Source organism: Hyla sarda, chromosome 8 (genome assembly GCF_029499605.1).
Source record: "Hyla sarda isolate aHylSar1 chromosome 8, aHylSar1.hap1, whole genome shotgun sequence".
NCBI lineage: Eukaryota > Metazoa > Chordata > Amphibia > Anura > Hylidae > Hyla > Hyla sarda.
In genome coordinates, this window is record NC_079196.1 from 211,040,818 (window position 1) to 211,068,243 (window position 27,426).

Below are 27,426 nucleotides of genomic sequence, written 5' to 3' on the forward strand. Positions count from 1 at the left end.
CTCCAGACTATACATCCACACTGCTGCTCTAGGGAGTGCTCCAGAATACATAGCCACAATGCTGTTATAGAGGGAACTCCAGACTACACAACCAGACTGATGTTATAGGGGAGCTCCAGACTACACAGCCAGACTCCTCTTATAGAGGGAGCTCCAGAATACATAGCCAGTCTGCTGTTATAGGAGGAGCTCCAGAATACATAGCCAGACTGCTGCTATAGGGGAACTCCAGACTACACAACCAGACAGCTATTATAGGGGAGCTTCAGACTACAAAGCCAGACTGCTGTTATAGGGGTAGCTCTAGACTACACTGCCAGACTGCTGTTATAGGGGGAGCTCCAGACTACACAACCAGACTGCTGTTATAGGGGGAGCTCCAGATTACACAGCCAGACAGCTGTTATAGGGGGAGCTCCAGACTACACAGTCAGACTGCTATTATAGGGGTGCTCCAGACTATACATCCCCACTGCTCTTCTAGGGGGTGTTCCAGAATACATAGCCACAATGCTGTTATAGGGGGAGCTCCAGACTACACAGCCTGACTGCTTTTATAGGGGGTGATCCAGACTACACAGCCAGACAGCTGTTATAGGGAGAGCTCAAGACTACACAGTCAGACAGCTATTATAAGGGGTGCTCCGCTGTTATAGGGGGTGCTCCAGACTACACAGCCAGACAGCTGTTATAGGGGAGCTCCAGACTACACAGCCAGACAGCTGTTATAGGGGGAGCTCCAGACTACACAGCCTGATTGCTCTTATAAGGAGAGCTCCAGACTACACAGTCAGACTGCTATTATAGGGGGTGCTCCCGACTATACATCCACACTGCTGCTCTAGGGAGTGCTCCAGAATACATAGCCAGTCTGCTGTTATAGGAGGAGCTCCAGAATACATAGCCAGACTGCTGCTATAGGGGAACTCCAGACTACACAACCAGACAGCTATTATAGGGGAGCTTCAGACTACAAAGCCAGACTGCTGTTATAGGGGTAGCTCTAGACTACACTGCCAGACTGCTGTTATAGGGGGAGCTCCAGACTACACAACCAGACTGCTGTTATAGGGGGAGCTCCAGACTACACAACCAGACTGCTGTTATAGGGGGAGCTCCAGACTACACTGCCAGACTGCTGTTATAGGGGGAGCTCCAGACTACACTGCCAGACTGGTGTTATAGGAGGAGCTCCAGAATACATAGCCAGACTGCTGATATGGGGGAGCTCCAGACTACACAATCAGACTGCTGTTATAGAGGAGGTCCAGACTACACAACCAGACTGCTGTTACAGGGGGAGCTTCAGACTACACAGCCAGACTGCTGTTATAGGGGGCACTGTAACCTGTCTCTTCTCCAGTCCTAGTGACCTCAGCTGGCTAGAAGATGCCATACTTTTTACATACTCTGTGTTCACATCATGATTTCAATGTCAGTGGTTAACCAAGCGGCAAATAAGGATGAGACCACATCCTGACCCTAGAGGAAATTGCCAAAAGGAGGCCATACCACAATCCAAGTATATGAATCCTTTTGTATATAGGACAACCATTACTATGTATTACTTAAGTCAGTAATAATATATGTTTGATGGATGGATTAATTATGTCTATTGTACAGATGTACCCCCGATTAACTTCCCTGTACAACTGCACCCCATCTTTTTACACATTGAATCCTAAGCATGGTTTAGCTTTGGGCAAACACTACGAGCCCCAAGCTGCCAATCAGCGGGTACTCGCCAAACAGTGCCGCCGGGGCATTTACTAATCCACATTTACACTAAACAAATTTACTGTACACAGTGTGCGGTACAATGCGCCATGGGGATATAACAATAGTACGAGGGTTGACAAAAAGGTCTTTATACCAGACGGTCAGAGAGGTATGTGGCGGTATCAGGGGAACCTCAGGTCACACTGAGGATGAAAGTCCATTTACTGAGTTATTTCATTTGGAAGAATAGTAAATCCACAGAAAACGTCAAGAAACCTTGGAAATACTTTGTTATACTGTTCTCCTTAGCTCTAATTGGTGCATGGAGAGGGGAGTAAGCCGCTGCCAGACACCTCTAGTGGCGCCTTATCTCCAGAGAGAACAAAAGAACCCGAACATTCTTTGCCCTAAACATCATGTATCGTGCAAGAGTCGGGAGACCCCTATACAAATTAAATAGTAGGCAGGTCCTAAACAATTTGTCAGGTTCTGTCATGTGAGCATGGGGGCCTTAAAGGGGTACTCCGCTGCTCAGCGTTTGGAATAAACTGTTCCGAACGCTGGCGCCTGGAGCTCATGACATCATAGCCCTGCCCCCTTCGTGACATCACACCCGCCCCCTCAATGTAAGTCTATGGGAATCAGCGCTGGGAGCTTGTGACGTCTTAGCCCCGCCCCCTCAATGCAAGTCTATGGGAGGGGGCGTGACAACCGTCACGCCCCCTCCCATAGACTTGCATCGAGGGGGCGGGGCTAAGACGTCACAAGCTCCCGGCGCCGGCTTCAGAGTTCGTAACAGTTTGTTCCAAACGCTGAGCAGCGGAGTACCCCTTTAACTGTGATCTGAGCTCCCATAATGCACTGCACTAGTAATACACATTAATTGAACAGGCATCCAAACCTAATGTGTACGGGGGCAGCACCACAGTCCCTGATGGCAGATGGGTTGCAATGCCGCTGTCAGACACTTCTTAAAGGAAAACTGTCAGCCTGTTCTTCCACACTTAACCAAATAAAGTATGGGTGAACAGGAGTCCAACGAGGGGTCACTGGTGCCACAAAGTTAAACATATTTGTCAATTACTTCTATTTAAAAATGTTATTCCTTCCAGTACTTATCAGCTGCTTTATACTACAGAGGAAGTTGTATTTCTTTCTGGAGTTCTTTCCAGTCTGACCACAGTGCTCTCTGCTGACACCTCTTCCCATGTCAGGAACTCTCCAGAGCAGGAGCAAATCGCCTTAGCAAACCTCTCCTGCTCTGGACAGTTCCTAATACAGACAGAGATGTCAGCAGAGAGCACTGTGGTCAGACTGTAAAGAACTCCAGAAAGAAATACAATTCCCTCTGTAGTATACAGCAGCTAAAAAGTACTGGAAGGATTAGGATTTTTAAATAGAAGTAATTTACACATCAGTTTAACTTTTTGGCACCAGCTCATTTAAAAAAAAAAATTCCACTGGAGTACCCCTTTAAATATGTCCAGTAGGTCCTGAGATATGTCCTGCAGAAGATCCTTTGCTGAAATCAGTCAATTGCGCACAGGAGGCGGGGATCCGCCCACTCAATTTAAATATTTATTGTCTATGACTCCACTTCACTAGGATGTAGTCACAGACAATGAATATGTAAATTGAGTGGGCGGATCCCCGCCTCCTGCGTGCGATTCACTGAATTCAGCAAAGGATCTTCTGGGGGACATATCTAAGGACCTGCTGGACATATTTAAGTAAGTGACCCCTCGTTGGACTTCTGTTCACCCACATTATAACCCAGTGTATTGCGTTCAGTGTGGATGAACAGGCTGACCGTTTTCCGAACACTGGAGCCGGCGCCGGGAGCTTGTGACGGCATAGCCCCGCCCCCTCATGACGTCATGCACCGCCCCCTCAATGCAAGTCTATGGGAGGGGGCGTGACAGCCATCACGCCCCCTCCCATAGACTTGCATTGAGGGGGAAGGGAGTGATGTCATGAGGGGCGGGGCTATGACGTCACAAGCTTCAGCGTTCAGAACAGTTTGCTCCAAACGCTGAGCAGTGGAGTACCCCTTTAAGCCCCCATGCATATTAGACATGTATCAGTGGGATTGGAGGACTGTCTTATCCATGGGGTTCTTCCAACTCTTCCTCAACAGTTGATGTAGGCGGAGAGAGGAGCAACTTTCTCCCCTCCCTCAATTCAGAAGGAATGGACGCTTGGCCGAGTATGGAGGGAGCTTGGGTGGAGCTTCGTGATGGCACCACTGCTGATGTCACTAAGCCCCGCCCATGCTCCAAGTGGAGCCCAGAGAGGAAGATACCGAAGAGGATAGCCGGAGAACCAGAGCATGGAACGGGACCAGGTAAGTATCATTGTCATCAATGTCACCTCCACTACATGTCTGTACCGACAGGTTAGTGCAGGTGAAACTGATGACAGATTTCCTTTAAAGCAGCCATATATCTACGCCTTGTCTAAACCAGTTCCATATGTAAACAACACAAAAGCAACAGCAGCGGTTTAAAATGATTCCCCCCCCCCCCCCCCCAATCTCCATCCACGGCCAGGAGACAGGAAACAGGATTTTTCCAAGTGGATCTGCTCCCAGCTCTATCTGCCCTTCCACACGCTCCCTGGCGTTGGCCTGTGACACACAGCTGTAATACGATGAGCGAAGCATAATAAGCAGAATGTATGTGTTCAGCTTCCTGTGGGAGAGCCGCAAATCCCATATAGATTCACAGCAACAGAGGCAAACGTAAAGGAAAAATATACTGGCGACCATTATGATCGTGTGTAAATACACACACATATAAATGGATGAAAATAACATACATATGAGATAGACAGAAAGATAGATTGATTGATAGATATGAGATAGAAAGATAAATAGATAGATATGAGATAGATAGATAGATAGATAGATATGAGATAGATAGATATGAGATAGATAGATAGATATGAGATACGGTAGATAGATATGAGATAGAGAGATAGATATATATGAGATAGATATGAGATAGATAGATATGAGATAGATAGATATGAGATAGATAGATAGATAGATAGATAGATATGAGATAGAGAGATAGATAGATATGAGATAGACAGAAAGATAGATTGATTGATAGATATGAGATAGAGAGATAGATATATATGAGATAGATATGAGATAGATAGATAGATAGATATGAGATAGACAGAAAGATAGATTGATTGATTGATAGATATGAGATAGATAGAGAGATAGACAGATATGAGATAGATAGATATGAGATAGATAGGTATGAAATAGATAGATAGATATGAGATAGATATGAGATAGATAGATAGATATGATATAGATAGATAAGAGATAGATAGATATGAGATAGATATGAGATAGATAGATATGATATAGATAAGAGATAGATATGAAAGAGATAGATAGATAGATAGATATGAGATGAGATAGACAGATAGATATGAAGCATGCTTGAGTATGGTGATGTGAGACCACTGAAATGTTGCACCTCATCTGTCTTGCTGAGGATGAAATAAACCACTTTGACTTGCACTGGAGATGTGTGCTGCAGTCTTCTCCTTGTTTTATTAAAGTTTGTAGAAAGATCTTGAATGGGTTTATCCATCCTCGTAAATGGGCAATTGAGGATAGACCAAGAAGGACAAGGTGACCCCCTTTAAGAAAGGTCTCCTGACAATAAACTTATCACAGGGCGATCACAGTGATCAGGGGAGGAACCTGTCAGCAAGTGTTGAGTTTCTCTGCAGTGCCACCACAGGGGAAATTGAGTATTACACAGTGAAACCAATGGGCTGCCCAAGTAACACACAAAAAATGTGAGGTCATCCAGAGCAAGAGAGGCTGTCCGATGAAACATCTACTAAATTCATTCAAAATGTCCTAAAAGGATATTTACAAATGGCTATAGTAGACCACACAGCCCCCAAGCTGACCTCCTACCTGCTGGGAGTTGTAGTTTCTGTAAAGCTAGTTATATAACATCACACGTAAGCTAATGCAAAGTATCAGTAGGTGTAAAACAGAAGGCACACAGAATCGAAGCAAGTATTCTGGGAATGACAAAGACAACAAAACTGTCTCTATGACACAGTACATTAAGAAACACTATAAAAAGGTGCAGGGCGGAGGATTGGGTTGAGTAGTTTTATGGTCTATTCTTGTAATGTGTTTGTCCTTGAATCAGCATCAGCGTTAGACTTTGTTACATATTATTTATATACAGGCAAAAATGTAAAACTTTTGAATCCTATAGAGAAAGGAGTACCATATATATATTATAGGACTAAAGATAGTTAGGGATGGCCCACTACTTCTTCACATAGGTTCCGCAAATAATTCAGGTAACAAAACCTTGGTGGAACAAAAGCCTATTATAGGATTCAGGTTCCTACACATACAATGGATCCTGACTTCAGTGGGATAAGATCTGTGGTCTGGATCCGGGCCAGTCTTGTGTAGATTTGGGTGATAGCCAATAAGGATGTATTTTCACCACTACCGATTAGCAGGGCATAGACGTGGTGCACCTCCCCATCCTGGGCGGAATTGAAGGCCACATCTCCTTGATCAAATCTGCCTCAGAAGAATAAGAAAACTCAGAAACAATGAAATGATGGGACTTTGAGATGTAGGAAACCACCCCTAGGGTGGTCCTTAAGTCAGTCTGGCGGCAAGATGGGAGTCGGAGACTTGGACAAAGTGACCAACACCTATGAACGTGGAGAGATAAACTGGAATCAACCAAGAGCGAATGACGTGTCTATTTCTCCGGTCAATAGGAGTGAAAGCAAATAAACATGTTTACTCAGTCATCGGGAACCTTGAAAATTTGTCTAGAAGCTGTCACATGTTCTAAGAGAGCGATATTCTCAGGCGTACAGTGGAAAGAAACGGCTGATGGGAAAAAAAGCCTCACGCTTCAAAGTACCAGCTGGATATAGATGAATGTTTACCATATCATGGTATTTCAGGCTTCCTAGTCTTCCATTTTTATAAGTTATGTTTTTAGTTGTCCAAGGAGTCCAGTGAATAGCACTAACCTTCAGCCCATGGATTTCCCTATTCCCGCTTATATATCCTAATATGAACAGAACATCCTGAAAACATCTCAAGCCTATGGTCTTTGTCCGAGAAGAGGACATGGATTAAATTCTGAGATGGTGACTAAGTAGAATTCAACGTCAAACCCAAGTTCATTCACATTAGGCCATACACATAAGACAATGGTTGACCATCTTCCTTCTATCAGCTGATAATTTCCCATACAGTCACATCCGTCAGCTACAACGGTTACATTATACCCGACAAAACAATCAATTTGGATGAAATCGTCAATTTTCTTCAAATTTAAGGTGTAAGGGAACTTTAAGAAGGACATAACTAAATCCAGTGGTGGATATTTACGGGGTTGATTCTTCATCCTCGTCTTGGCGTGTAAATACCAGCACAGTCTCAGCTAACATGACGCCCCGAGGGCGAGCTTCTTTCAGTGCATGCTCTATTGACAGCAACAACATCCGGCTGGAGCGCAGAGTACGCCTATGAAATCTCACTAAGACCGAGTGTGGAAAAGAAGAGACATGACCGGAACAGGAGTCAGGTGCAGTCACGTCATGGATCCCTTTATACTGAGTGGGATACAAGAATGTAGTCCTCCGGGGTGCGCGTGCCATTATGTATTATGTCTTATTGGAACCTTCTCGGCTCTGAATACAACTTTGTGCAACTTCCAGTTTATGGGCCACTGCATCCAATTGCCGTGAAGAACCTGGTATGGTGGTGAATATGAATATATGCTGTTGGCACCTCAGAGTCTCTGGAGTCAGTAGGGTTTCCTAAAATTGCTCATAGACATGAGATTACGGAGACACGAACCAGATGACTTGTCTGCCATTTGTTGGTCTTGTTCTGTATGTATAGAATAGTAGGGCAGCTAATCGATTATCCAATTGGTGGCCCATTTCTTTCTTCAGTCTTAAAAGAACCTTCCACTTCTGGCATACCGGAGGCCTGGTTGTGGTCCTACTGCTTCACCACTGAACCTCTGCAGCCAACACCCCTATGAGTCATCACTTTGAGTGCCGACCCTTCCGAACCAATGCCCGATTCCAACTCCTCATTTCCCGGTACGGTTCACACAACTTAACATAAGAAAAATAAACCAAGATGAAAAGCTCAGGATATAATTGCAATTAACTAGGAAACAAGATCCGGCAGTAGCCGTGTTCCCGGATAATTACTGTGATTTGTACAATAAGCATATCACTGTGTAGTGCTGGCAGGAGGACGCGGAACCTCACGGGCATCACAATGAAGAAACGGGGAGAAAAAAAGGGAAAGGTTGAAATAAATAGATAGTGACGGGGACTGTCTAGAGATGTAACAATAATGCTATATGGCAAAAAAAAAAAAAAACACAGGGTTCACAGACTTGTGCCTCTCCCAACATGGCCGACAGCCAAAGCCAGCTGTGGCAAAACTACAACACCCATCATGCCCCGGCAGGCAACAGTTTCTCTCCTCTCTCTATTGAAAACACATCCTTGTTCAGCTGAGCCAAGCCTTTATGGGAAGAGGGAAACAGAATGAATAGTTGTTGCCTGAACTACTGAAGGTGAATGGCCTCCTTAGGAATGTGCCAACATTTTTAAATTGGGTCATGCTTTATGTTTCATTTGGTGCATCTTATTCCTGATCCTTTTTTCACCTTATTGACAGCTCATTGCCTAGGTTGCAGACCATCACTCCCCTTTTTACAAACAGTGGTCAGGATTGTGCTTGTCGATATATATATATATATATATATATAAATATAGGCAGAAGGGATAAGTATTCCTCTTAGGGAGAGGCACCACCCCTGGTGTATGGAGATTCAAAACAGGCTATTAGCACTCCACAGGCTTTCTGGGAAAGGGAATATGCAAAGCAGCTCATCAATATATATATGTGTGTGTGTATATATATATATATATATATATATACACACACACACACACATACACCTAAACAACCACTGCTTCTAGAGTGGAGCGGTGGTCTGTAACCTAGTCAATGAGCTATCAATAAGGAGAGGAAAGAGGAATATCAGAAGGGGCAAATTTGATAAATGAATGTGTTTGCAAAAATATTAAAACGTTTAACTATATTAGTTCAGTTGGGAATACCCATTTAAAGAGTGAGGTGTGAATAGTGTCCAAAGTACATAATAAATGTGCTGCAAATGTGTCTACAATAAGATGCACCAGAATGTAGAAAAAAATTGGGTACATGAAATGACCAAATTCAGACAAATTATCTAACAGGTGAAAAAACAATACCACTACCATGAGAGCATTCATTTCAATCTAATGCAATGGGACGTTGAGAGTAGTTGTCTTCCGAGAATTTAATTATTAGCACAGAGAATGTGAATGATCTCCCCAGAGACGACCCGTACACTTATCTGGATTATATCAGGGACATAACCCGGTGACAGTAGGTGTGATCCTAAGAGAGTCTATATTCAGCCTCATTATAGGCACTAACTCAATTACATGGCGGCCTCCGAGCTGGAGTCCTGCCATGAGGGAAATGGATAGTAATACGACTTTAATGCCTTAAATGCTCACGTGGAAGTGCTGCGAACACGACCCTCACCTCTACCCCGAGCCGCTCATGTTTGTATCCAAGGCACGCAGCCAATACGGGACAATGTAATGAGGCCGGCGTACTGCCTGGAGCACAGAGGTCAATGGCCATCGAAAGGCCCGGATTCCAGGGCAAGGAACATTTAATGTGTTTTATGGCTGATACATTGATGTTCAGGACCCGGCTTATGTCAAGTATTACCATGCAGTACTGTGCTTGTAGCAATCACTAAGGAAGTATATTGACAGCCAATTTCCCTATGGCTTTAAAGGGGTATTCCGGGGTTAACTAACTTTTAACTATCCTGCCCATTATGAATAATGATGCTTGTTTTACATTTACTTGCTATACCGCTCTGCCGTGGATCGTCTTCTTTTTCTTCATTATATGGTCCCCCCAGGTCTAGCGTTTACTTTCATGTCCTGATGAAGTTTTCTCACAATCCTTTGCGGCTCGAGGCGGCAGCTGGTATACGGGGGCTAGGCTATTTCTTGTATTTCTTCACAAGCCAGCCCCCTGATGACGTTTGCGTTCCATCTGTACGTCCTGACGTGCCGGCATTCCCGGCGCAGATTGCCGAGATCACGGGACGCCGTCAGGACGTACAGATGGACCGCAAACCTCATCAGGGGGCTGGCTTGTGAGGAAATAGCCTAGCCCCCTGATACCAGCTGCCGCCTCGAGCCGCAAAGGATTGCGAGAAGAACGTCATCAGGACCTGAAAGGAAAAGCTAGACCTGGGGGGACCATATAATGAAGAAAAAGAAGACGATCCACGGCAGAGCGGTATAGCAAGTAAATGTAAAACTAGCATCATACTTCATAACGGGCAGGATAGTTAAAAATGTGTTAACCCCGGAATACCCCTTTAAGGGCTTCTAGTCAAACACCCATAAGAAAGCCTATAGAAGAAAGGCCACTGACACGAAAACTTTACAAACCTTATGCTCTAAACCAGTGTTTTCCAACCAGGGTGCCTCCAGCTAAACTTCATCTCCCAGCATGCCTGGACAGCAAACATTGTAGAGTTGCAGTTTTGCAACAGCTGGTGGTGCCCTGGTTGGGAAACACTGCTCTTGACTAATAAAGTGTTGAGACCCTACCAGTGATCAGCTATAATCTGTGGAGAAACCTGACAGCAAGGGCCCTAGTACTCCACCCCTAGACAGATAAGATGTCTGATCATGGGGGGATCCGGCTGCAGGGCCAACAACCCTGCATTATAAACATTTACGTACAGAACTGGCTTCGGGCTTCCATGTTCGTGACGCCATGTCATGCCCCAGAGGCATAGCCTGTAACTTTTGGGCCCCGATGCAAAATATGCCCCATATGCCAAATATACTGGTCTCTTAAGGGGCAGCTGTGCTTTGGGGCCCTCTTAGGTACCGGGGCCCCGGTGTGACTGCTACCTCCGCTACCTCTATAGCTACGCCCCTGCCATGCCCCTTCCCATAGACATGAATGGAGGTGGCGTGGCTTGGCGTGACGTCACAAGCCAAGCGACGGTCTGGAGATCGCAGGGGGCACCAGCGTCTGGACCTTACGCGATCAGACATCTTAGGGGATAGGATGTCTAGGGGCAGAGTACCCCTTTAACTACATTGTCGATTGGAGTCTTAGGGCAGCCATACACTTTCAATTGCTGTGGGCCGAACAGCTCTTAGACTGATAACATTATCTCCCAACCACACCAAACAAATGTCGTCTATGGAAAGGGGAGGGGTAAGCTGCAGCCGGACAGGTCTGGGTGCAGCTTATGTCTCCCAGAACAATAGGGCCGGGCGGTTGAGATTCCAATATGCTCAAACTTCTCTTCCCCGACATATAATGAGAGATGGGTGGCCAATGTATACCATACACAGCAGCGGGTTCAGATGACTTTTGTCTATATGGGTACTTTAAAGGGGTACTCCGGTACTTAACAACTAATCCCCTATCCACAGGATAGGGGATAAGTGTCGGATCATAGGGGGTACAACCCAGCAATCAGACACTTATCCCCTATCCTTTGATAGAGGATAAGTTGTTAAGTGCCGGAGTACCACTTTAAGTAGTTTGATTTGTATTAGTGTTCGGATTGGCTGCTGTGAACCAGCACACCCTCTCCCATGGCAAAACTACAACTCCCAGCATGCCCGGACAGCCTTCGGCTGTCCGGGCATGCTGGGATTTGTAGTTTTGCAACAGCTGGAGGCACCCTGGTTGGGAAACAAGGTCACCAACAGCAGAAAAGCGCCAATCTTCTTAGCTCCTTCTTCCTACAGGTCACTTCAATTCCTTTAAGATTCTCCAGATTTTTCTTTGCTCGCCTCGGCCTGAACTCTCGGCTCTGCTTTATGTCACTGGGACGTTTCGAGGCTCCAAACTCTGCAACAAATCCCAAACTAACAAGCTGTAGTATCAGGAAATGAGGGGGGGGGGGGAGGAAACAATCCCCCCCAACACAAAGCGGAGGCCCCTGGGATGTTGTAAACACAGTACAGGAGCTCGCAATATGTCAGACCAGCTAATGCCCCCCAATATGATTTTCCTCATTGGCAGGAAACCAATCAGATCATTGCTTTCATCTCCGAAAGTCCGTGCCCGTGTTCTATCGTATCCCGACAGCCGATTCTGCTTCTCAGTACTCACCGCAAAATTTCCAGAGGGGGAAGGGAAGCAACTATCTAGTTCACCCCCCCCCCCATAAGAGGGTAAAGGCAGGGTTGGGGAGGGTGGAACTTTCCATAGTACAGGCCCATCCCAATTCTGCCTCTCTATTCTAACTTTTTTTTGGGGGGGGGGGGGCAGCTGGGCATAACAAGGAAGCATCCTCCTCGGTACGGAATCTTTTCAGCAGGTTATAGTTAAAGGACATCTGCAGTGATATAACACTTATCACTATCACTTATTATTGTTGGGGGGCAGTCCAGATCTGTTGGACCACCAGGAGTGGTAAGGACACCTCCCAAGTGTTGGGGGGCAGTCCAGATCTGTTGGACCACCAGGAGCGGTAAGGACACCTCAAAAGTGTTGGGGGGCAGTCCAGATCTGTTGGACCACCAGGAGCAGTAAGGACACCTCGCAAGTGTTGGGGGGCAGTCCAGATCTGCTGGACCACCAGGAGCGGTAAGGATACCTCACAAGTGTTGGGGGGCAGTCCAGATCTGTTGGACCACCAGGAGCGGTAAGGACACCTCACAAGTGTTGGGGGGCAGTCCAGATCTGCTGGACCACCAGGAGCGGTAAGGATACCTCACAAGTGTTGGGGGGCAGTCCAGATCTGTTGGACCACCAGGAGCGGTAAGGACACCTCACAAGTGTTGGGGGGCAGTCCAGATCTGCTGGACCACCAGGAGCGGTAAGGACACCTCACAAGTGTTGGGGGGCAGTCCAGATCTGCTGGACCACCAGGAGCGGTAAGGACACCTCACAAGTGTTGGGAGGCAGTCCAGATCTGTTGGACCACCCATCTTGTGTACACAAATGAACATTACATTGTGAGGATACCCCACAGGTGTCAGGGGGGTCCAAAAATGGTAGACCCCCCCCCCCCCCCCCAGTGACAGTATGCTACTGTTCTCAACTTGACTCTTGGAATCCATGATAGCAAACGCCACAAATTTGGCATTCAGGTGCCTAGAAAAGTTGAGTGGAAGCTAGCTATACCAGTTGCCAGAAAACAGATACAAATAAAGAGAATTAGAAGAAATGGTGGACCGTCTCTGCTTCTTACCTGTTTGCCGTTGTCTGTGCTGTGGTTATTCTGCATCTGGTCCTCCAGGCTGGTGTCCTCCTTTGTCGTCTTCCAGATCTCGCCATTATTGTTGCCCACCGTCGGGGAGGACGGGGCGCTGGAGTTAGGTTGGGATTCGGGGGGAGAGCTGGATTGGGAGAGGCGTCGGTACTCGTCGGCTTCACGGTCTATGACCAGCAACCGCGTCTCGTTCTCTATGGCTTTAATACGCTGCACCACCTGGGGAAGACGAAAAAATAAGACGTTATTACGATACGATTCATACGCTATGTCCTAGGTCCTGGACCTCCCGCTAGTGCAAAACTACAACTCCCAGCATGCCCGGACAGCCAACGGCTGTCCGGGCATGCTGGGAGTTGTAATTTTGCAACATCTGGAGGGCCACCGTTTGAAGACAACTGCTGCATGCAATATAAGTGTGGTCCATATTTTTGTTGCGGTACTGTACCCCAGTCCTATTTGCTGCAATACCAGACACAACCTACAGACAGGTGTGGCGTTGTTCCTAAAAGAAAGTCGCCATTTTTTAAAAATTTTAGCAAATACAGCACCACTCTTGTCCACAGGTCGCGGGTAGCACTGCAGCTAAGTCCCATTCACTTCAATGGAGCCGAGCTGCAATACCACAAACAACCTGTGAACAGGAGTGGCGCTGTTTTTGTTTTTCTAATCCTGGATAACCCCATGATTCTTGCCGGCAAACATTATAGAGGATGTAGTCAACTCAGACTTGGCCCCATAGCGGCCACACAGGCTGCCTCTACTTTACGCAAGAATATCTTATTTACTTGTATTATGGGGTTAACCAGGATTCGGAAAAAACAGCGGATTCCTTTCTAAAAACAGCGCCACCCCTGTCCTCAGGTCGTGTGTGCGATATTGCAGCACAGTTCCACTGAAGTGAATGGAGCCAAGTTGTAATACTGCACACGACCAGAGGAAAGGGGTGGCGCTGGTTTTTTAAATATAAAAATCAGCTCTGTTTTTTTTTTTTTTTAGTCCTGAACAACCGTAACAAAGTTTGACGTAAAAAAGGAAGACCACCTCCTTAAAGCCGTAGCCCCCCCACCCCCCAAAATGGAAACACAGACATAACGGTACGCTGCCTACGCCCGGAGGACGGACCGCGTGAATCGGCTTTTCATCTTGATACCATCTTAGCGTATGACTTTGTTTACACAGATTTCAGGGCAGGAGTATACCCCCGGGGGTCCGCGATATTCAACACACCCAAACTTATTTATGGAAAAAGCTTTTCTTAGGGACAATGACTATTGTTCTCCGCATTTGGGCACTCCGCCCGTTATACAGGTTCTCACTGCTAAGTGGGGGAAAGGGAGGGGGGGTTGTAGAGTTTCTCCAAAACTTATGAACGTTATTCGTTATAGGTTAATTAAACGGGTACTCCGCGGGGACAGATTCTTTCAGTTTCATCAGGACCAACGTTTCGGTGCCTTCTGCTGTTGAAAAACGACAACTCCCAGCACAACTACAACTAACCAGGGTGCCTCCAGCTGTGGCAAAACTACAACTCCCAGCAAAACTACAACTAACCAGGGCACCTCCAGCTGTTGCAAAACTACAACTCCCAGCAAAACTACAACTAACCAGGGTGCCTTCAGCTATTGCAAAACTTCAACCCCCAGCAAAACTACAACTAACCAGGGTGCCTCCAGCTGTTGCAAAACTACAACTCCCAGCATGCCCGGACAGCCAAAGGTTTTGCAACAGCTGGAGGCACCTTTGTTAGGAAACAGTGATCTGACGCCATCTCTTACCTGTCAGATCAATTTTTCCTAACCATGAATTAAAGGGGAACTCTGCAGGGACAGATTCTCTCAGTTTCATCTGGACCAGCGTTTTGGTGCCTTTTGCTGTTGCAAAACTACAACTCCCAGCAAAACTACAACTAACCAGGGTGCCTCCAGCTGTTGCAAAACTACAACTCCCAGCTAAACTACAATTAACCACGGAGCCTCCAGCTGTTGCAAAACTACAACTCCTAGCAAAACTACAACTAACCAGGTTGTCCGGGCATGCTGGGAGTTGTAGTTTTGCAACAGCTGGAGGCACCCTGGTTAGAAAACACTGATCTGACGCCATCTCTTACCTGTTTTTCGCGCACCCCTGCGACTGCTCACCACGTAGCTATGTCCCAATTCCTTTCAATGCCCGATTATGCCTATACAATGAGGATTAGACACCTGAGAATGTCAGCCGAGGTTGCGCCAACTGGGTAACCGCTCAACAATGTTGGCACTTGCCCGCTTGTGAAACCGAGTATCACAGCCCTAGTAACCATTGGTGCGCTGAGATACGTAGTGTAAGGAGGGGACCCGTTCAGATGCGGCGGTACGGTAATCACTTCCCAGATTCCCTGCGGATATCCGCCCTATCTGGTATCTCTATTGAGATTTGGCGCCGAAAATCTCCAACGCTAAGGTCTATTCTATATGAGCAAACCACAAAACATGTCAAATATCAATGTAATTCCGCACTGGCACAACAGGGCAGAAACAATAAACCGCCATACTTCTTCCTACAGGGACAGAACTCATAAAGATATGTTCACACGGCGTCATTTCCGCAATGCCGCAGAAATTCCGTTCAGCAAAGCTTGCTGAATTAAATTGCAGGAATTCCTGGGAATTGCAGCAGAATTCCCGTGTTCCCAGAACCCAGAATTCCGCTAAAATTCAAGCCCCAATGACTACAATAGGATTCTGCCGTGACCGTCTTATATAGTTGCGGAATGCCCGTCGTGGAAAATCCGTTGTCTAAATGGGACTGCAGAATCCCATTGAAATTGATAGGCAGTGAATTACGGCGGAATTCTGCACGGAAATTCTGCTGTGTGAATATACCCTTACAATGATCATCCTGATCTTCCTAGTTCATAAAAGAAATCCCAGAGCTACTGTGCAGTGACACATTAAATGTCTGTGCATTTCCCTATAGCAATGGTCTCCAAAATGTGGACCTCCAGCTGTTGCAAAACTACAACTTCCAGCTGTTGGCTATCCGGGCTGCTGGGAGTTGTAGTTTTGAAACAGCTGGAGGTCCATGGTTTAGAGACCACTGTCCTATAGACACATAACCTATAGCAATGATCATCCTGATCTTCCTAGTTCAGTTTGGTCGAGCAGCAACCCCACCGGGGGTGGTGACTGATGACTGTAAGGCTGAGTTGCTGAGGCTGCTGCGGGATTTTGTCCCGCCCGCAGCAGCCTCCTGTGCCTGTGCCCGCAGGTTTTGGGTTGGGTCCCACGGGTTTCCAATCCCAATGCAGGGCTCTACTATACATCACTATAAATCTGATGGAGGGGGGGGGGGGGGGGGGGGAATGGCGAATTTATCACCATCAAGACCCATACAGTAACACAGCCTGGAGCGGGGTCTGAAAGCATTATGGCCGCCTGACATAAACGGGACTTTGTTTGAGCCCAGAACAGAGTGACCGCACCGCCAACGAAAAACAACCCCAGAGGAAGAAAAAAGAAAAAAAGGCGAAAATACAAAAAAAAAAAAAGAATTCCGACGTCCCGGGACGTGAAGTGACGAAACCCAACACAATGTGACTCAGAGATCAGTGACAATGAAAAGAGCGAGGACAATGGCAGGGTTATGTCAGCGACAATGACACGACCAGACACAATGTGACACTGCCTCCTTAACCCCTTCAGCAGCGCTGTTTACGGGGGACGCGGACCCTATAAGGACATATAACATGGTGGGCGATTGCATTATAAGCGATTGTCTGGTATCCATTTATTTCCCTTTACTAGGAGTCACTTAGGGTAATAAATCGGGAGAGATCAAAATTGCAGAAACTTCTATCTCGGGCCATGTTCACACTGCGGGAGATTTTGCGGAATGTTGCTAGGACTGCTCAGAAATGGGACATCTCTGTAGACGCCAATGCATTTCCGAGCGGATTCTGCAGAAAGAACTCACATGTCAAATCTTTCTGCGGAGGCCGGAATCGGAAATTCCGTAGCAGAAGGTTTGACTCAGCAGCCACAGAATTTCCAAGCAGATTTTTTCCGCCAGATTCTGCTGCGCAAACATGGCCTCATGCTGATAGTTTGTTACAATGTATCAGCACAGGTAAAATGTATCATCAATAAACCAACCAGCAAAGGCACCCAAAGGCCATGTTCACACGGTGTAAAAATGTGCAGAATGTCCACCTAGAAAACAAGGCAGACATTCCACACATTTGCACAATCCGGCAGGTGCTAGGACCTCTCAGAAATGTGCCGTCTCATAGACGACAATCCATTTCCAAGCAAAATCCGCAGAAAGAATTGACGTGACTATTATTCCTGCGGACGCCAGAACAGGAATATTTGCAGCAGAAGCCTTTCCCGTGGATATTCCGCAGTGTGCACAGTGCAGCAGAATCCCATTGAAATCAATGGCACTCTGCTGCAGCAGAAAGTCTGTGCGGAATAAGGCTTTGTTCACACGACGGAATGTCCATGTGGAATTCCTCCGGAATATTCCGCACTGACATTGATTTCAATGGGATTCGGCTGCACTGTGCACATGGCGGAATTTGCTGTGCACATCTGCCGCAGAAATCCCAATTCCGGCATCCGCTCGGAAATACACTGCAGTCTATGAGGTGGGGCATTTAAATGTGCAGAATCTCCGCCTGTATTTTCCGGGCGCATTTTCCGCACAGAAACGTCTATCTGATTCTGCTGGAGATCTGTACATAATGTGCAGCGAAATCCACTACAGGACTTTACTGAATTTGGGCTTGTTTGCACGAGCGGATTTATTTGTGAGTTTCCCGCTGCATATTTGAAAGGGGGCGGGCTCTCTGTGGCTGTCCACAGCAGATTTTCCCCTGCGGAAAATGCTTTGCAAGCCCCATTGAAGTCAATAGGGTCTGCGGTGGATTTTCTGCTGCGGACAGCTGTGAAGAGCCTGTCTCCTTTCAAATACGTAGCGGTAAACCCGCAAATAGATCCGCTGGTGTCAGAAAGATAAACAGATTTGTAAATTACTTCTATTAAAAAAAATCTTAATCCTTCCAGTACTTATTAGCTGCTGAATACTACAGAGGAAATTATTTTGTTTTTGGAACACAGAGCTCTCTGCTGACATCACGAGCACAGTGCTCTCTGCTGACATCTCTGTCCATTTTAGGAACTGTCCAGAGCAGCATATGTTTGCTATGGGGATTTTCTCCTACTCTGGACAGTTCCTAAAATGGACAGAGATGTCAGAAGAGAGCACTGTGCTCGTGATGTCAGCAGAGAGCTCTGTGTTCCAAAAAGAAAATAGTTTCCTTTGTAGTATTCAGCAGCTAATAAGTACTGGAAGGATTAAGATTTTTTTATAGAAGTAATTTACAAATCTGTTTAACTTTCTGGCACCAGTTGATTAAAAAAATGAACATATAAGAGACGTGTGAACGTATAAAGAGCAGAGATGTGAGAAATTAAAGAGAAGTCTCCCGGGCAGGTGGAAAGTCCTCGCCTATGTTTACAGTCATGCATATGCTAGTAGCACTGTGTGCACACGGTGGAAGGTATACAGTGCCATAAAATACACTTACAAACCATCTAGAACAGTGTTTTCCAATCAGAGTGTCTCCAGCTGTTGCAAAACTACAACTCCCAGCATGCCCGGACAGCCGTTTGCTGTCCGGGCATGCTGGGAGTTGTAGTTTTGCAACAGCTGGAGACACCCTAGTTGGAAAACACTGATGTAGGAGAAGGCTATGAAGCAGAAGCAACAAAGAGCGCAGGCCCACACCCTGAAAAATCTGTCGCATATTCATATAGGTTATTCATTGTACAGGGAAAACATATATAATTTTCTAAGAAACATTCTGTATCAATTTCAATAACTCTGCTTGCTGTCGTTTCAACAGGAAACTTCATTGTTTACTTCTGTGAATAAAGATCTAGGCTACCACACAATTTGTTACAGCAGAGTTATCACAGTATATTCACACTGAGGAAAGCGCAGAATTTCCTCAGTGGATCCGCGCAGTGAAAAATTGCCAAAAAATCTGCGCTTATATCTATATAATTTTCAGCAAAAACAAGAACCGAAACTCAAAGTCCCAAAAATCAACATGGGGGGAGATTCATCAAAACCTGTGCAGAGGAAAAGTTGCTGAGTGGCCCATAGCAACCAATCAGATCGCTTCTTTCATTTTTCAGAGGCCTTTTCAAAAATAAAAGAAGCGATCTGATTGGTTGCTATGGGCAACTCAACTACATTTCCTCTGGACGGGTTTTGATAAATCTCCCCCATGGTCAATCTCGCGCCGGAATCCAATTCCTCGGCGGAACCACCGACTTTCATTAAAATCAATGGGAAGCTGCAGCAAGCTGAATGAGCTCTGAATTTCCTTGTGGAAAATTCAGAGCGGAATCTAAGTAGTGTGAACAACCCCCAAGGTCCATTTACATAAATGTTTCTGTCACATGTTTGTGGTGGTTCCATTAAGTGTCTAAGGGTACGTTCACACGAGCGGATTCCCAGCACGTATTACGCTGCGGATCCGCCTTTGCCTTTACAGGTGCCTGCTCGGACCGGCAATCCGCCGCTACGAGCAGACACACTGCGATGTGCGAGTTGCCGGGTGCATGCACAGTATACTCGCACATCGCGGCTACTCTCGGCCTAGCTCAGGGAGCAGGGGGAGCGGTCACAATGTGTGCGAGTAACACCGCGCATGTGCGACAACTCACGCATCGCAGCAGTGTGTCTGCACATAGCGGCGTATTACCGCTCCGAGCAGGCACATCTAAAGGCACCCTGTAGGGGGTCCTTCAGTGGTGGATCTGCAGCGTAAAATACGCTGTGGATCCGCTCGTCTGAACGTACCCTAATTCCAAAATATATATAGTTTCTGTGCGCTAATCTGCGCAGGAACGTATGTTTTGGGAAACTGAGGCAATATATTCACTATTAGGCCATGTTCACACGGCGAAATGTTTGCGGAATGTCCGCCCGGCAAACAGCAGGCACCGGTAGAACATACCGGCGCTAGGACCTCTCGGAAATGCTGTGTCTCCATAGACGGCAATGCATTTCTGAGAGGATTCCGTAGAAAGAATTGACACGTCATGCAAAAATTGCGCAGTGCGCACGGTTTAGCGGAATCCCATTGGAAACAAAGGGAGAACTGCAATGGAAATTCCAAGAAAATTTTTTTCTCGAAATTCCTTCATGTGAACATGGCTTAAGAATATGTTTTGTCCATTAAATTCATTGGACCTGAAGGTATTTCTGGCAAATAGCTCTGATTTGTGACAGGAAACATAATGGGGGAGATTTATCAAAATCTGTGCAGAGGAAAAGTTGCTGAGTTGCCCATAGCAACCAATCAGATCGCTTCTTTCACTTTTAACAAGGCCTTTGCAAAATGAAAGAAGCGATCTGATTGGTTGCTATGGGCAACTCAGCAACTTTTCCTCAGCACAGATTTTGATAAATCTCCCCATTGTGAACAGGCCCTAACATGGGTGTCCGTAACACGGCCAGGACATATTTTTTTCCCCATTAATTTTTCTATTCAATGCCTGAAAACAGAGATGTTGAAAAACGTGAGGAATGAATATATAAGTGCGGTATATTGGGAAATTGAATAGCTTTTCATTATATGCATAATATTGTGTTTTCTCTCAGACCAGAATATGTCACCGAGCCCTGTATCGCCCGGCAGGCCTAGGTGAGTGACAACCACTGAGGGAGCTGTAATAGCTGTAATGGCGGACATATTTGCTGTCATATTTGTTTATGTGGCCTAATGGACCCATTATACAATGGACTAAAAACATCCCGAAGTGGTGGCAGCTCGCCAGGAGGAAATGAGGTGACCTGCCAAACACGTTTATCTTGACCTCAAATTCTCTGAAGGTCAGGGACCAGCGATTACCATGACCGCCATTGTATTACACTATGAGCCCCGGGGCCCTGTAACCTATAAATGCAGCTCTGTGTCCAGCGCGTTCCCTTCACGAGGCCGAGACGCAACTGAAAACATGTTACGATGGACGCCTCACGATACATGGAAACAGCAACGGCAAAACCATTATTATCATGGGAAGAGCTGCCATCGTATCCATAATGTCACCTCTCCTTTAGAGGGACTTCCCTTTTTTCAGTCATGTGACGTAGATATATGTTGATTTCTGGCAAAAAGGTCCATGATTATTATTCATGTCCAAGATCCTGCCCTCCACAACAGGGATCCTTCTCCCAAGACGGTGTTGGGTCATGTGACTATAGACCTTCTGTCCTGCTTGCTTAGGCCGCATTTACACAACCTCATCAGGCCATGTTGCCAGGATACCAGAAAAGAAACATGTGGACATACCCACAGAACACCTTATGGGGGACATTTACTAAGGCGTGTGCGCCCATAAACATAGCCCAAATGGCCAAAATAGACCGAGAATCTGTGTTTGCCGTATTGATTTTTGGACTTTCTGTCGGCGTACATTTTATTTGTGTGATGTTCGCCAGAAGGAGTGTTTAGTAGACAAGACGGGCCTGGCTTCACTGGCATATCTTTGATGCCGGATTTATGAGGCCCTGGGCCAATGTTCTCGAACTTGTGGCTCTCCAAATGTTGCAAAACTACAACTCCCATCAAGTCTCGATGACCTTGGATCAGTATTCCTCAACCTTGGCTCTTCACCTCCTACCATGCTCTCATAGCCTTTGGCCTGGGTTCCCATCCTGCTGTTGCAAAACTACACCTCCTATTATGCCCTGACAGCCTCCATCTAGTGTTCCCCAAACTGAAGCTTCCCAGCTTTGGCAAAACAACAACTCCTATCATGCTCTGACAGCCTTTAGCCTGTGTTCCTCAAACTGTGGCTCTTCAGCTGTTGCTAAACTACAACTCCTATCATGCCCTGACAGTCTTCAGATAATGTTCCCTAAACTAGGGCTCTCCAGCTGTTGCAAAATTACAACTCCTATCATGCCCTGACAGCCTTCGACTAGTGTTCCCCAAACTGTGGCTCTCCAGCTGTTGCTAAACTACAACTCCTATCATGTCCTGACAGCCTTCAGATAATTTTCCCTAAACTAGGGCGCTCCAGCTGTTGCAAAACTACAACTCCTATCATGTCCTAAACTAGGGCTCTCCAGCTGTTGCAAAATTACAACTCCTATCATGTCCTGACAGCCTTCGTCCAGTACAACTCCTATCATGCCCTGACAGCCTACGACTAGTGTTCCCCAAACTGGGGCTTCCCAGCTGTTGCTTAACTACAACTCCTATCATTCCCTGTAAGCCTTTGGCTAGTCTTCCCCAAAACTGGGGCTTCCCAGCTGTTACTAAACTACAACTCCTAACATGTACTGACACCCTTCGACCAGTGTTCCCTAAACTGTGGCTCTCCAGCTGTTGCTAAACTACAACTCCTATCATGTCATGACAGCCTTCAGATAATGTTCCCTAAGCTAGGGCGCTCCAGCTGTTGCAAAACTACAACTCCTATCATGTCCTAAACTAGGGCTCTCCAGCTGTTGCAAAATTACAACTCCTATCATGTCCTGACAGCCTTCGTCCAGTACAACTCCTATCATGCCCTGACAGCCTACGACTAGTGTTCCCCAAACTGGGGCTTCCCAGCTGTTGCTTAACTACAACTCCTATCATTCCCTGTAAGCCTTTGGCTAGTCTTCCCCAAAACTGGGGCTTCCCAGCTGTTACTAAACTACAACTCCTAACATGTACTGACACCCTTCGACCAGTGTTCCCTAAACTGTGGCTCTCCAGCTGTTGCTAAACTACAACTCCTATCATGTCCTGACAGCCTTCAGATAATGTTCCCTAAGCTAGGGCACTCCAGCTGTTGCAAAACTACAACTCCTATCATGTCCTAAACTAGGGCTCTCCAGCTGTTTCAAAATTACAACTCCTATCATGTCCTGACAGCCTTCGTCCAGTACAACTCCCATCATGCCCTGACAGCCTACGACTAGTGTTCCCCAAACTAGGGCTTCCCAGCTGTTGCTTAACTACAACTCCTAACATGTACTGACACCCTACGACCACTGTTCCCTAAACTGTGGCTCTCCAGCTGTTGCTAAACTACAACTTCTATCATGTCCTGACAGCCTTCAGATAATGTTCCCTAAGCTAGGGCGCTCCAGCTGTTGCAAAACTACAACTCCTATCATGTCCTAAACTAGGGCTCTCCAGCTATTGCAAAATTACAACTCCTATCATGTCCTGACAGCCTTCGTCCAGTACAACTCCTATCATGCCCTGACAGCCTACGACTAGTGTTCCCCAAACTGGGGCTTCCCAGCTGTTACTAAACTACAACTCCTAACATGTACTGACACTCTTCGGCCAGTGTTCCCTAAACTGTGGCTCTCCAGCTGTTGCTAAACTACAACTTCTATCATGCCCTGACAGCCGAAGGTTGCGTCATGCTGCCCTAGCGGATAGCTCCCAGTGACGCTGTTCACACAGAGATCAATACACCTTCCGGATCACACGGCTGTACAAGATGTTTTGAAGTATCTGGAGTTATCCTCAGGGGAGCCGTGTCATCGGGGGACTACTAAAGCAGCGCTGCACTGGGAATCTGCCTGAGGCCTTTTTAATAGTCCTAACAGATAATACTTTTTTATTTATATATATATATATATATATATATATATATATATATATATTTTTTTTTTTTTTTTTGGGGGGGTGGAAAGGGTTAATTTAAAGGGCTCTGGCCCCCGTTTTTTTTTTTTTTTTTTTTTATATGGGATAACATATTAGGAAACACTAAAAGAAGGTGAAGGGATTGTACTGGACCCAGTCATATAACAATACAAGGCTGATTCTGCCGGTTCATACGCCGCAAAAGAGACCGCAAATCCCCTGCGAGATCACACGGAGATCAGCGTGACAGCTACCTGCGTATATACATAACTCAATAAATACTTGCCTTTCCATTTCACATGCCTGTGGTATGGCTGTAATCCCACGACCAACAAGTCTCTTATAATCTATACACGGTGCCAGCTGGAGCGGTGCCAGCTCTGTGTCATCTACAGAAAAGTCACCAGCGCTTAACATAGAATATATAAAGGAAAACTCTATAAATAAATAGCCGTTGGCTGTCCGGGCATGCTGGGAGTTGTAGTTTTGCAAGAGCTGGAAGTTGACAGTATTGGTCCACAACATACAGCCTCTTCCCGGGCCCCAGGGAGGGTGACGCTTATCTACCTGTCTCCTCTGATGTGATAATGGGGTGAATACTGTCATGGAGGTGATTCAGAGGCGGAAGGTCACCGCACAGCAATGTTCCAGAGATGGATAGGAGAGGAGTACAGGCGATCGTATTCACTATTCTAATAACACGTGACACTGCCTGCAGCCCATCAATATGTGTTCACATTCACTATTATGGGGGAGATTTATCAAAACCTGTCCAGAGGAAAAGTTGCCCAGTTGCCAATAGCAACCAATCAGATCGCTTCTTTCATTTTGCAGAGGCCTCGTTAAAAATGAAAGAAGCGTGTTGATTGGTTGCTATGGGCAACTGGGCAACTTCTAACACTATACAGTATAATGACAGTAAGTGTATATAGTATACAGTGTACACTATACAGTATAATGACAGTAGTATGTGTATATAGTACATAGTGTACTCTATACAGTATAATGACAGTAGTGTATATAGTACACAGTGTACACTATACAGTATAATATGACAGTAGTTTATATAGTACATAGTGTACACGATACAGTATAATATGACAGTAGTTTATATAGTACATAGTGTACTCTATACAGTATAATGACAGTAGTGTATATAGTACACAGTGTACACTATACAGTATAATGACAGTAGTGTATATAGTACATAGTGTACACTATACAGTATAATGACAGTAGTGTATATAGTACATAGTGTACACTATACAGTATAATATGACAGTAGTGTATATAGTACATAGTGTACACTATACAGTATAATATGACAGTAGTGTATATAGTACATAGTGTACACTATACAGTATAATGACAGTAGTGTATAAAGTACATAGTGTACACTATACAGTATAATATGACAGTAGTGTATATAGTACATAGTGTACACTATACAGTATAATGACAGTAGTGTATATAGTACATAGTGTACACTATACAGTATAATGACAGTAGTGTATATAGTACACAGTGTACACTATACAGTATAATGACAGTAAGTGTATATAGTACACAGTGTACACTATACAGTATAATATGACAGTAGTGTATATAGTACATAGTGTACACTATACAGTATAATGACAGTAAGTGTATATAGTACACAGTGTACACTATACAGTATAATGACAGTAGTATGTGAATATAGTACATAGTGTACACTATACAGTATAATGACAGTAGTGTATATAGTACACAGTGTACACTATACAGTATAATGACAGTAAGTATATATAGTACACAGTGTACACTATACAGTATAATATGACAGTAGTGTATATAGTACACAGTGTACACTATACAGTATAATGACAGTAGTAAGTGTATATAGTACACAGTGTACACTATACAGTATAATGACAGTAGTATATATAGTACACAGTGTACACTATACAGTATAATATGACAGTAGTATATATAGTACACAGTGTACACTATACAGTATAATGACAGTAGTATATATAGTACACAGTGTACACTATACAGTATAATGACAGTAGTAAGTGTATATAGTACACAGTGTACACTATACAGTATAATGGCAGTAGTGTATATAGTACACAGTGTACACTATACAGTATAATATGACAGTAGTATATATAGTACACAGTGTACACTATACAGTATAATGACAGTAGTATATATAGTACACAGTGTACACTATACAGTATAATATGACAGTAGTGTATATAGTACACAGTGTACACTATACAGTATAATGACAGTAGTGTATATAGTACACAGTGTACACTATACAGTATAATGACAGTAGTATATATAGTACACAGTGTACACTATACAGTATAATATGACAGTAGTGTATATAGTACACAGTGTACACTATACAGTATAATGACAGTAGTGTATATAGTACACAGTGTACACTATACAGTATAATGACAGTAGTGTATATAGTACATAGTGTACACTATACAGTATAATGACAGTAGTGTATATAGTACACAGTGTACACTATACAGTATAATGACAGTAAGTGTATATAGTACACAGTGTACACTATACAGTATAATGACAGTAGTATGTGAATATAGTACATAGTGTACACTATACAGTATAATGACAGTAGTGTATATAGTACACAGTGTACACTATACAGTATAATGACAGTAAGTATATATAGTACACAGTGTACACTATACAGTATAATATGACAGTAGTGTATATAGTACACAGTGTACACTATACAGTATAATGACAGTAGTAAGTGTATATAGTACACAGTGTACACTATACAGTATAATGACAGTAGTATATATAGTACACAGTGTACACTATACAGTATAATATGACAGTAGTATATATAGTACACAGTGTACACTATACAGTATAATGACAGTAGTATATATAGTACACAGTGTACACTATACAGTATAATGACAGTAGTAAGTGTATATAGTACACAGTGTACACTATACAGTATAATGGCAGTAGTGTATATAGTACACAGTGTACACTATACAGTATAATATGACAGTAGTATATATAGTACACAGTGTACACTATACAGTATGATGACAGTAGTATATATAGTACACAGTGTACACTATACAGTATAATATGACAGTAGTGTATATAGTACACAGTGTACACTATACAGTATAATGACAGTAGTGTATATAGTACACAGTGTACACTATACAGTATAATGACAGTAGTATATATAGTACACCGTGTACACTATACAGTATAATATGACAGTAGTGTATATAGTACACAGTGTACACTATACAGTATAATATGACAGTAGTGTATATAGTACACTGTGTACACTATACAGTATAATATGACAGTAGTGTATATAGTACACAGTGTACACTATACAGTATAATGACAGTAGTATATATAGTACACAGTGTACACTATACAGTATAATGACAGTAGTATATATAGTACACAGTGTACACTATACAGTATAATGACAGTAGTGTATATAGTACACAGTGTACACTATACAGTATAATGACAGTAGTGTATATAGTACACAGTGTACACTATACAGTATAATGACAGTAGTGTATATAGTACACAGTGTACACTATACAGTATAATGACAGTAGTATATATAGTACACAGTGTACACTATTCAGTATAATGACAGTAGTATATATAGTA

At 44.6% G+C, this 27,426-nt stretch overlaps 1 protein-coding gene across 4 annotated transcripts in view; it reads right to left on the bottom strand.

Moving 5' to 3' along the window:
* The window catches only part of NHERF2 (NHERF family PDZ scaffold protein 2), a 110,319-nt gene that overhangs the window by 71,754 nt on the left and 11,139 nt on the right, over positions 1 to 27,426 (bottom strand). For 3 of the 4 annotated variants that reach the window (XR_008846889.1, XR_008846890.1, XM_056533776.1), the window contains exon 2: positions 13,071 to 13,310. Coding sequence is in view for 2 of the 4 variants with exons in the window: in XM_056533776.1 (XP_056389751.1) it covers positions 13,071 to 13,310 (240 nt within the window). In the remaining 2 variants the exon portion in view is untranslated. Of the gene's footprint in view, positions 1 to 13,070; positions 13,311 to 24,306; positions 24,458 to 27,426 lie in introns of those variants that run through there. The other variant, XM_056533777.1, reaches the window with a different exon arrangement.